We start from the raw sequence: 15279 nt of genomic DNA, 5'->3' as shown, positions 1-15279 counted from the left end.
AAACATACTGGATTGCTTATTGGTTGTGGGAAAGAAAATGAGGAGAAATCCTTCAGCATCCTCAGAGCAGAAGCCATTGAGCAGTTCCCAGGACAGATTGTCTCATAAAAAGATTTATTTTTTTCCAGCCCAAATTTACAAAGGCAAGTTACAGAGTATTGTATAAAAAAGAACCATGGCAATGTACACTTTACACAAACTCCTGAAGGGAGGGAGAAAGGAGGAGAGGGTGAAGAGTTCTGAATAGCTCACACAGAAAGAAAATGAAGACATTGTAAACATCCTTGCAAGCACCAGAACGGGTACTTTTGGAGGGTGGGGTTGAGTGGGGGGTGGGGGGGCGGGAGGTGGAAGGGGGGGGGGGAGGACAAACGAGCAAGTGTCTCCGTGTTTTCACAGAAGAATGTTCAACTAGGCACCAATTGAGACAACTGCTGGCCAATAAATATACTCTTCACCATGATACAAATACAGTCCTGCAAAATACAAGAGCCAAGCACTTTCCAATATGCTGATAGCAAACATGACTTTTCAGGCCTTTCATACACTTCAGTATATATGATTTCCACTGGGCTTTGCTTACTACTGAGATAACATTACTACTCTCAGTCAGAGAGAACAAATGCACTTGTCACAACCATTGTCTGATAAAACTATGTACTGTATGCAGTGCGCTGGTACTAAAACCCACCGACTTTAATGACATCACAGCTGCCTAGTTCACCCTCACAGATTACGTACGAGTCACGCACCACCACATTCAGCCTTCTCATGTCAGCCATTCTTCCTTAAAACGCACAGTAATTCAAAAGGTAACGCCCCGTCCCCCCCGTCCTCCCATCGCAAACCCACGCGGGACGTGAAACGGCAACTTATTTACCGGGAATGTCCGAGAACCTCGAATATGAACTGCAGCAGTTTCATAAGTATTGAGACTCAACAGAACGCAAACATCCAACTTCAGAGGGGATTCAACTTTAGGTTAACTGGTGGCTTGTGGACTTGAGCAGATACAGTATTAAATAAGAAAAGACAACAATGGGAACATTTCATTTGCAAAAATCAACTCATTTGGACGGCGCTGTGTGGCGGAAAAGTCGATTTGTCAGTTATGAATTAAAAAAAAAAAAAAATAGCCCACAACAGCAGCACATCGGGCTCGAGCGCAGGACCCCACGACTAGGAGCCCCCTCAAATCAATGCAAATACCATCTGGATAGAGTTCCACTTCCAAGACGCAGGAGGACTGTAAGTCAAAGCCAGGAGGGTCCTCTGGTAGAGCAGGCCGTGCAGTGCAGACTGTCGCCCCCCCCCCCCACTGTAGATTTCCTCACGCCACCTTTCACCTGTTGGAACCGCGGTAGCTGTCGCTGCACGCTTTTCCCCGGCTCACCCTTCTTCATATTTAAAAAGGACCAGTGCATATGATTGAGGGGGATCGCGGCAGGAATGGTAAACGATACTCGTAAGCGTTTTTCCATTGGTGTATTAACACCCGACACCAGGAGTCATTGTGTTTTTGTTAGCTTTCCAACACTGGCTCACGAAGGGGCCTTTTTGTTTTTTTTACCCCACAGAAGCCTGATTTTGATGACGCAAAATCCCCTTAAAGGCCCCTGGAGCTTGGAGGGGGGGGGGCATGGGGGGTATTCGGTGGGTTGCGTTCTGATGCCACTAAATCCTACACACTTGTCCTTTAAGTTCATAGTCTGCATCGCATTGGTTCGTGTGACATTTCATTCTCAAGCTCACTGTCCCGTAATGAAATGTGTTTATGGTGAAGCCACATGAGCGAGTGAAGCACCAAGAGAAATCTTCGCCCTTCTGACTATTTACCCCCCCTCCTCCTCCTCCTCCTCCTCCTCCTCCTCCTCCTCCTCCCCCACCCACCGACTGAAAAGTCGTCATCGAATCCCTGAAAAAGATTTGGACAGCAATTGCACGCAGCAGCAGTTGGGATGATTTTGAAGTGTGGAGCAAGCGTGTCGAAGCCAAAAGAATAAGAGAAATTAGCAAGACGAGCGAAGAAGAAGCACAGCCAGACGTCTGCACATCTTGTTAAACGCTGCGTGACAATGGCGTGCTGGGATAAATATAAACATTTATGCACACGAAAAGGAGGCTAAAAGTCTATATTACAGCAGAGAAACGCGCGAGTTGAATGAGATTTCACATTTACAGAAAACAAACGGAAAGAGAGAAGCTGAAGGAAACACAATCATTCAGTGAAAAACAAAAAAATAATGTAGAGAAGACGCGGCGCCGTGACCTCATCGTCGCTCGCTGATGTGGCTTCACCGGTGGAGTGCAAAAGACGGATGCGTCCCTTCCATCGCGAGGGGAAGACAGGACTCAAAACCAGCGTCAGACACATTCAAGGATGAGCACAATGATACGGAGCTGAAGAAGTGACGCATCAGCGAGGAAAGAATACATGAATAGTGTTTATTCTCCACTGAGGTGTGTGCGGTCCCCTTTGCAAAGGCGTGACGACATCATCCCTGAAACACGAAGTGAGGGTTCAGAGGAGGATGGATAGTGATGATGGAAAAATCAATAACAAAATAAAAAAAATTCAGCCTCAGGCTCTCAAGTCTCTGAAGAAAGCAGCTGTCGCCATATTCTCCCCCCCCTCCTGCCCCCCGCCCCCCGAAATATAGCCAAACATGTGTCAAGTTAAGGATATACTGTTGTTTCACGGCATACAACACGCCAAAGACAGAGGTGAAATCATTTCAATATGATTCTTTTTCTTTTCAGTCCTTTATTGAGTTTGACTGCCCTCTCCCGTCGGCCACCCGACTCAAAGTCCCCGACTCAAAGTCCCCGGCCAATTTCCTTCTGCGCACGACAAAAAACAACAAAAAAAAACCAAGAACAATGCAGTCAAAGAAAGAAAAAAACTAAAACAACAACAAAAACAGCTGTTCTGGCAGTCCAATAGTCTCTTTTTGCATTGTATTTGTTGACAGTGCAAAGACTAGATAATCAGCGGGTGGGTGTTCCTTCTGCTTGCTGCGGCAGAGCGATGGCTTTGAACCTGGGTTATTAGCAGTCCCGTGTCAGTCAGAGGGTGGGAAACGTTTGGGCTCATTGACGAGGGAAGGACCAAAAAAAAAAAAAAAAAAAAAATGAAAGAAAGGAAAAAGACAGTCTGCTTCGGGGCAGACGAACTAAAAATATAGATCGAAACACCATTCAACTGATGTCTACAAGGTAACACCCGGGAGCTTGTTGCCTCATGTGAGCCAGTCACATGAATCTTTGCAGGGTTGAGGTGTGACGGTCAGGTTTCCCTGTGAAAGACAAAAAAGACACTTATTTACAATCAGATCACGTAATTGTTTGAATAAAATGCAGAAGCCATAGCAACAGTTTGCCGTATGTATACAAAGGCAGTTGGCGCGGTTCCTAAATCCAATTCTACGATGTTTGTTCAGCAGTAGATTAAGATTTCACCCCAAAAATATGTTAATCTTAAAATGAATTGTTGTTAAATGATACATACAATGTTTTATCGCCTCTGACCAACCACAATGTTTAAACTCTGCTTACACATATACTATTAATACATTAATAGATGCAATAATAGGGGGCATTGGAAGGGGCAGTTTTACTGTTACTCGTTATTCTTAAAAGGACATTTTCTTGATAATGACAACTTTTTCTTTATTGGATAAAACTTGTGTGTAATCATGTTGATTCAACTTTAGGATTATTTTGGAGGAAGTCGTTTACCTTTATTGCACTATTATTTGTATTAAATCCCACATACATTTTTCCCTTAACAGACGTTTCCATCCAAAGAGAATTACAATTGCGAGTAGAAACCCAGAACAACAAGAATCAAGAAAGTACAATTTCTTCGATAAAGCCAAACTACAACGTGCTACAAGTAAGTTCCATCGTGATTGCTAACTAAAGCCATACCCTGTCCAGGCCTCAATAAATTAAGGAAGACCTCTATGTGTAATGAAATAGAGCTCAAGGGCGAACTACGTAATTCAAAGATGATCATAAAGTTGAATCAACACCACATATCTCTTTCTCCAATGACTCAGCGGCCGTTTCAAAGAAGCGCCACTGGATGTCAGTGCAGGCTGCTCCGGCTCGGAGTCTGGGCCGGCTCATTCCACATCTCTATTATCAACACTATGATCCACTTGTCCTCAGAGGACCTACTTAGGAAGGATGAGCCGGGGGGCTAAATGCTGCACTGCTTATTATACTGGATTGCAGCGGAGCAGCGAGGGCTTTGTTTGGCCAGGATTAGTGTTTTTATGCAGGTTGCTGCGTCTGAGTCTCTGCAAACACGAATGTTGCAGAGAAGCCGGGTGGTCTTTTCACTCGAGATGAAATAAAACGCGAAGGAACCAGAGGAACCGGGGTCCACCTTCATGCCACCAACCAGAGCTCTGGCAGCAGCCTTCGTCGGTTTGTGTCTCAGCAGGCCTGTGTTTTGTCTCTCCCACTAACGAGGGTCTTACCGTTCTCACCTCCGCGGTGGCGGGTAGAGGGAGGGGGTTGCCGCTTGTTGGCTGGCAACAATAGCTGACGAGGAGAGACCTACGGCGGGTTGGAAAATTCCTATTTAGCTTCTGAATTTAGATTGCTGATTGGTCATCTGCCAAAACAGTCTGCATCTACTTACAGAAAATATTCTGACTGTGGGCCTTTTTTCTTTTGGATTAACCTAACTGGCATTCATCTGTTTTGCATATATAGTGCCTGGTTAAGAACATTTAGTGCAGATGATGGATCGGCCCGAGAGCAGGACTGACCTGTGGCGTAGGACAGGTCGTACTGGCCTGAGAGCAGCGGGTAGCCCAGGTGGTGGTGAGAGGGCATGATGCGCTGCGAGGGCGAGGAGCGCGGTCGGTCCACGTCTCGCTCTCTCTCCCTCTCGCGCTCCCTTTCCCGATCGCGGTCTCCCGCGGCTCCTCGCTCCTGCTCCCTCTCTCTCTCGTGGGGGGGTTTGTCCCCCACCGTGGGGGATTTGCTCTTGTATTGGCTGGCGTGCTGATGCAGGATATCCAGCGCTTTGGAGTCCGCCGCCGTTTTGGTGACAGTGGGGCTAGCGCGCGATTTGTCCCCGCCCTCTTCGCCTCCGGCTATTTTAGTGCCATATGGGGAAAAGGGATAGCCTCCGGGAAGGTACGAGCCTGCGAGGGACGGGAAAAGTTACTATAACAACTGACCGATGTTTGGATGCCACGTCTGCTTAATACCCAGGCGAGGACAGTTCAACATTCCAGTAACAGATAAAACACTACATTTTCGATTGTGGTGGACCAAAAACGAAGCATTTTAATTTCCTTTACGAAGGGAAAATGGAGTTTCCGATCAAACTATCAAAATGACGGTTTTCATACCTGGTCTTCAGTTGAATACGCGATAACTACATTCTTTTAGCTGTATATATGAGGAGGACTTTGCCAAAGCACTCAGTATTTCAGTTTATTTGATTTTTCATATCTAATAATACTGTTCAGAACCACATATGAAGACAAAATCAATTGTTGATTGAATAACTACCCTGCAGATTACTTCCATGCTCCGTTTTGCCCCCATTATGCTACACCAAACTATTGTCATCGCTATCAACCATTTAATGCTGCTTGACTGGTTTCCGAAATAACTGCAGACAAATTGTATAATTATTTTATCGTTTGCCGTTTTGAAAGAAAACATCACGATAAAAACCCTGGAGATCCAGTGAGGATAGAAAATCTGTAATGACAAAATCATTTGAGCCATTGTCTCTTAAGTAGTAAGAGACATGCAGGTTTAAGACCGCGTTGCCTTTCCTTCGATGTAGATTAAACTTAATCGTTGTTCTAAATCGCTTACTTTAGCTCGCTAATGCCACCAGCTCAGACTAATTCAAAATGATAACCACCTTTCATACTGAATATGACTTCCTACCAGGACCGTATTAATTCTCCAGAGACAGCATATATTGGTGATCTGATGTCCTACCTGGGTAATTCTGCATCATGACCGAGGGCATGCCCCTGTATCCGGGGTGGTTGGGGTCATAGCCTTGTCCATAGGGGTAACCATGCATGTAGGGCATGTAGCCTTGGTGCTGTGCAAGTGGTGATGAGAACTGCAGGTGGGGATTAGAACGAGAGTCTTTGCTCATGGCCCGGTGGTCCTCGGAAGTGATTCTGGGGTCACCACCCTCTTTGCCGTCCTCCTTCTGCCCGCTCTGACTGTCTTTGGGCCTGGGCCGGTCGTCCTTTAATTTACGATCGCGTTCCCGCTCTCTGTCCCTTTCGTCTTTCCATCGGGGTTGTTGCTGCTGGTGTTCGTCTTCTGCTTGGGCCTTCTGGCTCTCGGGGTACTGCTGAGGGGGAGGGGGGGGCGAATACATAAAAGGTCCAAGTCAGCAAAAGACAGAATCTACGTATTGAAATGATTCTACGACATACATTCATACACACACACATTTATACTAGCTGGTGTTTACCTGTCTGTACCACATGGCTTGCTCCATCCCAGGCTGACCTCTGGACTCCAGTGCTTGCTTGGAGTCTTCCTTTCCATGGTGGCCCCCTTCGGTCAGCTTCATCTTTAGCCCCTCGGCTTGCTGGGACTTTTGGTCGTCCCCCTTGACGCTTCCAAGGGACTTGGAGGAGGGCTCAGAGGGTGAGTCCCTGGATTTGCTCGAGGGCTGCGATGCCTTTGCGTGCTCCGACTGACTGGCTTTGGAGAGGCTCGGTGGCATCGGGCTCTTCTGTTTCCACTCCTCCTTCATGGAGGCTTCTCGCTCCTTCAACGCTGCATCGGACTTCTTCTCGGCGCGATGCTGTTCCGCCATCTGACGCTGCCGCTCTTCGCACTGTTGCCGGTAGGCCGGGTTGGTGTTTATCAAGTGGTTATGGTAGGCTTGATCGGGGTGGTACGCATAGGGAGGGACATACGCATACTGGTTGTAGTAAAGCGGTTGCATGTACATGTTGGATCGCTGTTGGATGACTGAGGGTTGCTGCTGTTGTTGCTGCATTTGTTGCTGTTGGATATGTTGTTGTAGTTGCTGCTGCTGTTGCTGTTGTAGTTGCTGCTGCTGTTGCTGTTGTTGTTGTTGTTGCTGCTGCTGCTGCTGATGTTGCTGTTGCTGCTGCTGCTGCTGCTGCTGCTGTTGCTGCTGCTGTTGTTGTTGTTGCTGCTGCTGCTGCTGCTGTTGTTGCTGTTGTTGCTGATGTTGTTGCTGCTGCTGCTGCTGTTGCTGCTGCTGCTGCAGGCCGAGAGCAATGCTGTCAGGTTTACGGTCTTCAGGAACTTCAACTTTGACTTTTTCCTCAACTTGATCCTGGTCCTCTTCCCTTTTGATCTTGATCTGACCTTCAGCCCCTGGCGTGCCTGGGTTGGGCCCCCCAGGACTGGGGTTTACGTAATTGGGTGAGTAATAAGTGTCATAGCTGGGGTAATAGGGGGACTCTTTGCTTGGTGTCGGGTTTGGAAAGAGGGCCTTTTTGACACTTTCCCTGACAACTTGGTCCTCCGTCCTGACTTTGCCACCATCAGGTTTTCCTTCTCCATCCTCACCAGCATCTGAAATGTCTGAATATGCTGGGCTATTGGTTTTCACTGACGAGTTGTCGGCGCCATTCTGGTTTGCTGCGTGAAGTGGCGTGAGAGGCTGTGGCATCCCGCTGCCGTCTATCCGACTGGCTACCCCAATGGAAGGGCTTGGGGCATTGTCAGAAAAGCTGTATATCTTGTCAGCCTCAGCCTTGATACTGGCCAAGCGACTCTGGTGTGGATCTGAGGAACCATTGAGGAGACCTTCTCCCTTGTTTCCTGGATCGGACATTTCGGGGTACGGAAGCTTCCCTTCCTCCAGTTTGCCACCCTTTCCCGGCGGCTTGGGGCTGTCGCCCTCCTTCGCACCATCCTTTTTCTTCTTGTCCTTCTTCTTCTTGTCTTTGGAGCTACTTGAGGGAGGATCTCCAATGGCAGAGGGTTTAGGCTGTGCACCCTTCATTTGGGGACTCTTGGGAATCCCTTGTATTATTGGGGTAAGCCCTGGGGAAGAATTGGGGTTTCCTGGAGGAAAAGGGTACATCTGCTGGGACGATGTTGAGCCAGGGACAACTGGCCGTGGCGACTTCATGTTTTTCTGCGCCATTTTATCGGCTTTCGTGGCGGCCTTTTTAGACTTGTCTGATCCTCTCTTATCATCTATACCATCGTTACTGGCCTCATCAGTGAGGCACGGTCCATCCTCACACCCGTCCGCCGGGGTACCTCCCAATTCTGGATCCGTCTCAGACGGCTTCTTTTTACTCTGCTTTGACCCAAACTTGCCAGGAGACGGCGAAGGACTTTGAGCATCAAAGTTCCTTCCTTTCGGAGTAACCGAACGTGCAGGAGACAAGCATCCTTTCTGAGAGATGGACGCTCCGTTGCAGTTTCCTGGTTCAGGGTGGAGAGTCGAGTCCTCTCCATACTCGCTGTCTCCATCTACTTCCAACTTGATGTCATCGTCATTGTGGGCTCGGGCTTGGTGGTACTTGAGACCATTGATGTGCTTGTACTTCTTGTTGCAGTTCGGGTGCGGGCAGTCAATAAGAACTGGGGAGGGGCAGCTGCGATCGAGGGGGGGTGGAAGGGGCTCTGTCTTGATGGAAGGAAGAGGGAGACCGGTCGGCCCCAGACCACTGTTGGAGTTTGTCCGCATTCGTTTGTTGCCTTTGGTGTCCTCTGAGCTAGAATTGGGCTCCATGTCCGAGGCAGGTTTGGCCTTACGTTTCCCAGCTGAGGAGGGACTGGCCTTGATGTCCTCCGTGTTGCTGTTGGGCGGCGTGCGGCGCTCTGACGGCGTCTGGCTGCCCCTGCGGCCCTTACTATTAGAGGCAGCTCGCGTCTTGTTGTTGGTGGTGCCCTTGTTGTCCGATGAGTTGCTGTTTTCGTTGATGGGGGTGTTGCTGTTCGGTCTCATCCGCTTGCCTCGACCACGGCCATTCCTCATTTCAAGATCGCTTGTTGGGGATTCACAAAATCTGAAGTAGTGGCAAAAATCAGGTCTAAGAATTAGTGATGGTTGATTTCCAACTCAAACAATGGAAAAGGAGCTGCTCATCCCTTTAATCAACATTTCTGTGGCAGCTGAATAAACGGCAAATAAAACCTTATCATCTAATACTATTTGATTAAATTATGGTCAATAAATTAAGCTTTTTTTTGGGCAACTATAGATTTTGAATTTCTTGAACTTCTACAAGATCACACTGCTACATCGGCAATGGTGCGGCCAGTTGTTTTATGTGTAATGGAGACTACACGTTGTGTAATCAAGATGATAAGTCATGTGTAAACCAAAGTTACCCCCGTTATTGGCTAGGTAACCAAAATACTTGATTATTCAGGTCCGGGGGAAAAGTTTTTTGGGCAACAGTTATGGTCTCTAAAAGCATTTTAACCTATACGTTTGAAAATATTATTCATCATGACTCAAGACGTTTGTACAAGATGCTACTTCTCTGCTTTACCTTTAGACAGTTTGGAATATTTGAGTCTCCCATACAATTGCATTTACTGCACTGGTAGGCCAAATTAAAAGCCACAATAACACGTTGTCTCTAAGGAACTTAAGGAAATGTAAATAGTAATAGCAATGATGTCATTACTGCAGAAGCCCTAATAAACAATGGCAATGAAAGGAAAATATGTACCATTGCTCTGTGACCTCCCTCTCAAACAGCTATTTTTGTGCACTGTAAGTGAGTAAGTACCTTGTACAAAGCCACATGACAACGCAAAGGCATGTAAACATAATTTGAAAAGACAGCAGTAAGCAGTCCGGCTGCTTTGTAGTCAAAACTACGAGTCACTCAGATACTTAGAATAGCAGTTTGGCCTTATCTCTGCGTAGCAGTGATGCAATTATCTATCTGCACAGCAGTCAAGGTTAGGAATCTGTGTCAAAGAGAGACACTAGGCTGGTACGACTCACAGATCCCTGTTCAAGTCTCTCCAAACCATTTCTACCCCAGCAGGGGACGTGAAGACATCCAGAGTCTGGCGGTGGTGGAGGAATTTTGACTCATTACAAGTGCAAGTTTATATTCAGTCTGCTGAAAGCTTTTTGAATTATTCATGGCGTTTCCCTAATGCAGTCGTTCTGCAAACTGCCCTGGTCCAAAAACATCCAAGCAAACCTCACTTACTGGACATTATTGTGATATACTGTGATACATTAGTGTGATGCCGTCTCACCTTGTTTTCCATTAGCAAGGCTTTAATCTGGACTTTTTTTTTTGCACTTAACCATGCAGTTCAAATATAGATTTATATTTACATTTAGATGTAGTGCAGCTGCCCTAAATTAAAGCAAGTGCTTGGCGATGTATTTTACACAACCTCCACAGTATTTTGCGTTACAAAAGGCAGATACCTGGAAATTACAAACAACTTCAGCTACTGCCCACAAAACACAGATCTAAGAAATTGCAGCCTTGGTGATAGAGAATGTAATATACAGTGTTGAGGAAAAGCTATTAGTCCAATAATTGGATTCTGCAATCTGGCTGGTTAGAGTAGCTTTCTATTTCCACCACTTCCTCCCGGGACCCCAGCCGGCTGCCAATGAATCCTGTCTCCCCCCAACCCCCCCAGACAGACGCTAACATGTGCTTGAAAAGGTCCAGCTGCACACAAGCAAGTTTGTGCATTAAGCCGTGTATATTCTTGAGCCGATGGAACTACAGTAGATTCATATACCAGAGAATATGAAAAGGTTGAGAGACCGCGTGCAGCCCGAATAGAGAAACTGCATCAATGATGGATGGAAATACAGAATTTGTTTCCCGTCTCTACCGTGACATTTACAACCGCCGTGTGTGACAGTGAGTTCTTTGTAAAGTGCAAATACCTTGTGAAACCGGTTATTGCAGCTTTTGTTTGAACAACGCCACACAAGTGATACAGCATTACCGAGCGCCGGATTAGATGATGCATATTTAGATACTTCCACAGGAGAAAGCAGTAATGGGAATAAGAACCAAAACGGGCGGATGCTCCTTACCTGGGGGGAGCCCAGTCATGTCGTGTGCAGTCCAACAAGGTGCCCACATAAGTCTTGTTTCTCCATGTAACATTGACCACCAGCATGCCTGCGAGAGGAGGAAACAAAGAGGCCATTTGTTTTGTGTTAACTCTGACAATAGCAAAACAAATAGGAACATTTTCCATGTGAGTAAGATGTGCGCTGTGGCTGCTGCATGACAGCGTTGATCTTTGCTAAAGGGCGTCACAAACACACAGCTAGGAAAGTCGAAGATCCTTTTTTTTAATCTTCTTCACACACCAGAGCCGCGGGGGTTAGACTGACTGATATCTCCTAAACGACTTTGGACACACTCGACTGCAGTCCTCTGTAACCTGAATGAGAGGCCGGTGGAAGGTCTCACGATCACACCGAGGTTACCGGGGAATATTCGCCCAACACCCTTTCCATTTAAATCAGGCCCCCTTCACAGAGGAGGAGTTTTCCCCCCCAAAGGAGAATTATCTGAAGGCAAATATTTTTTTTGCCGTCCTCCATCTCACTTTGCAGCCCCAGAAACGCATGCCTTAGGGAGAATACGGATCTACTACTCCGGCTTCTATGAAAACAAACAAACAAACGAGCTCCCGGGTTAAACCAATTCAACGTGAATGGTTTGGTTTGACGGACTGTAACCGCGTGTGAGAGAGCGGCCCCTTGACTTCACTGGTATTGCTGCAATCCGTCACACTTAGAAGCTCCCGTGTTGCCATTTGGCCGGTGTGAATTTGGTACCGCTCGAGTGGGATACCGACCTCGCATTTGAAATCTCAAATTAGTTCCTGAAGATCACACGACTCTCCGTGCAGGTGTCGCCCCCACAGACCAAACACTCTTCATCCGCGTGTCAATGTCACAAGTGTGCATATTTGTACTAGATTGCATAAGTGAAACCCCGCACTTTACATTCCTACACATCCAACAACCTCAGAGCAGAAAGCGAGAGGCAGAACTATAAACTAAATCACCGGCGAAACAACTCGAGAGGATTAGGCGTGGACGGTCGTGCACAGAAACATTCAGAATGTGTTCCCCCTCCCCCGGTGGTGACCTCCGCTTGCCACCTCAGCACTGCAGAGAAACTGGAGGCTGCAGTGAGCCGACTTATCTAATGGCACAGGAATGCTGGCTGGCAGCTCGCGTCCCTCGGAGCGTTCGGTTGGCTCGGGAAGCCTCTCTTCGCTCACCCCATTTTCCCCTCACCCTCATTTCCTCCTCTCAGCGGTACAGCCATCCGGCGCTTACGATTCCGTACCCGCTCTTACACACAACTCGCAGTCAAGACCTCATTTTTCTCCCTCCCCCCTTTACAGGAACCTGCCGACACTTGGCCACACGACTCGTTCCTTCACTCCTGACAGCCAACGAGCGCCGGCGTCAGGGCGGCATCCAACTGCCAATGTGCTGGAGGAGAGCTTCTCGAGCTCAGCTTTCTGTCACATTAGAAGAACACAGGGCTTTTCTGAAAACGCCTTCAACAGCCGCCCACCCCCACCCACCCCACCCCCCACCCTAAGCTCTCCAAACACTCCAACACAAAATGGCTCTGGCAGCTGGCTGTGGCAGGATGTAAATCACGGCAGGGCAAATGAAAGAGTAGTCTTTCATGATGCGAAGGATGTAGTCCGCCCCGCTTTCTCCGGCATGGGGGGGGTTTAGAAACGCTACCATGAGGGCTTTAAGGTCTTTAATGATTTTAAATTAGCATCAGACTGCCTGCCTGCTTCCGTGGCGCTGTGTCACTGGGTGGTTCTGTTAGCATTACTACAAGTACAAAAAACAGTTCAATGTTTAGATTCAAGATTGTTGTTTGGCTTTTTTTTTAAACATTTAAACCACCCTAGCATTTTTATAGCAGGCTTTCCGGTTATCCACTCACAGATTTACTCGTGCTCAATGGAGCCGAATGAGGAGAATCTCAAAAGCCATCTTGAGGCCCCTGCAAAGGTTTTCTTTGACATGACTCCGCTCTAACCTTTGGTTCAGATATCAAGGACTTTCACTATCTTGTTCTGAAGAAATCTGCTGAAGTATTTGGTTGCTTGATACGGATCACTGTCCCGCCGGAACATGAGCCTCTCTAATCGGGTTCTCCCAAGGAAGTTCCCCGGGTTTTCCTCGAGAAAAACTCATTTAGGGGCCTGCTGCTAGAAGAGTGGCCCACAGCGGGGGGTTGCAAAGTGATGAGAAGATGTAGTGAGAAAAACACCCTGAATAAGTCCTCGATGAATTAGCAAGAAATACTTAATGAGCGAGACGTCGATGTAGTCACGGTAACGGCACCAAATTGAATTCTCGAGTTTGGCTTTTTGCAGCCAGGAGAGACGCAATCACGGAATCAGAGAAGTAATCACAACCAAACTCTGAAGGCCAATCTTGGGGAAACCAAAACAGAATTAAGATTCAGGAACTGAAAACACACTGAACTGTAAAAGCGTTTAAGTTGTAAGAGAAGAACACAGACGACGACAATCACAAGAAGCTCAGCCCTAAAGCACATCCTGCTTTACGACACGTTTTACTCTCAATGGACTATAACTCACTGAAAGGACGTCACGTCATATTGGAGAAGACATGAAACTAGCCATCGAGACCATAAACCCATGTTTACAATGTTGACTGAGGTAATAAATCCATTCAGAAGTAGAACCACACTCTCAAGAGGACTTCTATTGAATCAGACTTCTTTCAGTCACTCCTTGCAGAAAACAACTACGCCTTTGGATTCACTCTTCCGACATGGAGGCTGCAGCCTTTTGCTGTGCCGTCAGTGGCAAAAGGAGCATAAAAACATCTCAATTGTTCAGGCGTATCGGATATGTACCGACACACAGGTAGGGCACCACATCTACCATCACAAAATCATGTTCTACAAAGAAAAACTGAAAGACTAAATGTAATCGGCCGATAGCTCAATATCAACTTCATACAATTCTTCACTAGAAACTGGGCCTTTTGTAGACGGTTTTATTTTCATTAGAGTGGTGGTGTCCTTCGGGGGCCCCCCCCCCCCCCTCCCATGGTGAAGCCAATGTGCTCTGTAATCCTTCCAGAGTGGTCCTTGGCTTCTGGGTCACCTCAGATCTCCGCCTCTGCGATACTTGCCGTGAATGCTAATAAAGTGGTTCCAGGATCGTTATGTGGGACACCTCAAGGACATTCAAAGAAATGCAGACGCATCTCGGCTCCAATGGAAATGGAGCAAAAAAAAAAAAAAAAAAGAACGGGGGAGTAGTTGTTTTAAGAAGGCGAGCTAAACGTATGCGGTTACAAGCTTTCAGAGTTCACATGCTGTGTAGCTCGCTGAAACTAAAAAAGGTTCATATTCCTCATTCCAGGGAAGAGTTTAAAGGGCTTTTACTGCTGGCGTTTATTTTCAAAGCCTCTCTGAAAAGCCTGGAGGTTGATTCTAAATAGCAGAAGTGCTTTACATTACTTTTGCAATACTCATTTCTACTAACTAAAGAGATCCACTTTGCACGCTAACATAGTATTTTCTCACTGTATTAATGATCTTTTTATTAATTACCAAGGGTATTAATCCTTCACTTCTTAAATGCGACTTATCAAACGATGGATATATTGATTGAACATGGTTGGAAAAGGGAACAGGAGGTAGTGGTGAAAAATGGGAAGCTTTCAGCCCTGGAGCCTGTTAATAGTGTTATTTATACCACTTCTAGTTACCCATAAACACTCCACATAATTAACGCCCTATTGTTTCCAATGGACTCCTCAGACTGGCGGCTGTGAATTCATAGGATATCTTGGCAATATAAAAACGTGCTCAAGGGGAATGCACAAGATTAAGATGAACTCTTCCATGCTGGAAGCTGACAGCCATTTAAACGTATCCGCTCACTTTCATCTGAGGAGGAATTTCCGAGCCGTTGGGACAAAGATGTAAACGCCAAGTCTGTCTCAACGCGGAAAGCTCTCGACAAACGAACCCAAGTCAAATTCCCTGTGGCAGAAAGCAAATTGCACGGGGAACTGAACGGACTTTCCATCAGAGAGCACTTGTTTGCACACGGGGAGGTTACGGGTCCATGCGAGCCCCGATCTCACTGCGTTCATTTTTCCGGGTGAAGGGTCCCCCCCCCCCCCTCCCCCTCCGCCGGCCTTATTAAGGTCATCCCTGACAGCCGAGTGAAGCCCACATTACCGTGAGGAATCCGCCTGTAATTTTCACCACTCGTTTCCTTCCAATGCCGCCGAACAACAAA

At 47.0% G+C, this 15279-nt stretch overlaps 1 protein-coding gene across 4 annotated transcripts in view; it reads right to left on the bottom strand.

Moving 5' to 3' along the window:
- Window positions 1-97: 97 nt before the first annotated feature.
- Window positions 98-15279, bottom strand: part of znf609b (zinc finger protein 609b) — a 58238-nt gene continuing 43056 nt past the window's right edge. The window contains exons 4-9 of one of the 4 annotated variants that reach the window (XM_078085657.1): window positions 11033-11120; window positions 6473-9008; window positions 5980-6349; window positions 4782-5162; window positions 4488-4566; window positions 98-3296 (exon numbers count right to left, since the gene is read on the bottom strand). In XM_078085657.1, coding sequence (XP_077941783.1) covers window positions 4493-4566; window positions 4782-5162; window positions 5980-6349; window positions 6473-9008; window positions 11033-11120 — 3449 coding nt within the window. In that variant the 3' untranslated portion in view covers window positions 98-3296; window positions 4488-4492. The remainder of the gene's footprint in view (window positions 3297-4487; window positions 4567-4781; window positions 5163-5979; window positions 6350-6472; window positions 9009-11032; window positions 11121-15279) is intronic. The other 3 variants (XM_078085658.1, XM_078085660.1, XM_078085661.1) reach the window with 3 other exon arrangements.

This window comes from Gasterosteus aculeatus, chromosome 12, assembly GCF_964276395.1.
Source record: "Gasterosteus aculeatus chromosome 12, fGasAcu3.hap1.1, whole genome shotgun sequence".
Lineage (NCBI taxonomy): Eukaryota > Metazoa > Chordata > Actinopteri > Perciformes > Gasterosteidae > Gasterosteus > Gasterosteus aculeatus.
The sequence above is the reverse complement of the archived record's forward strand: the minus strand, read 5'-3'. Positions and strand labels throughout refer to the sequence as shown.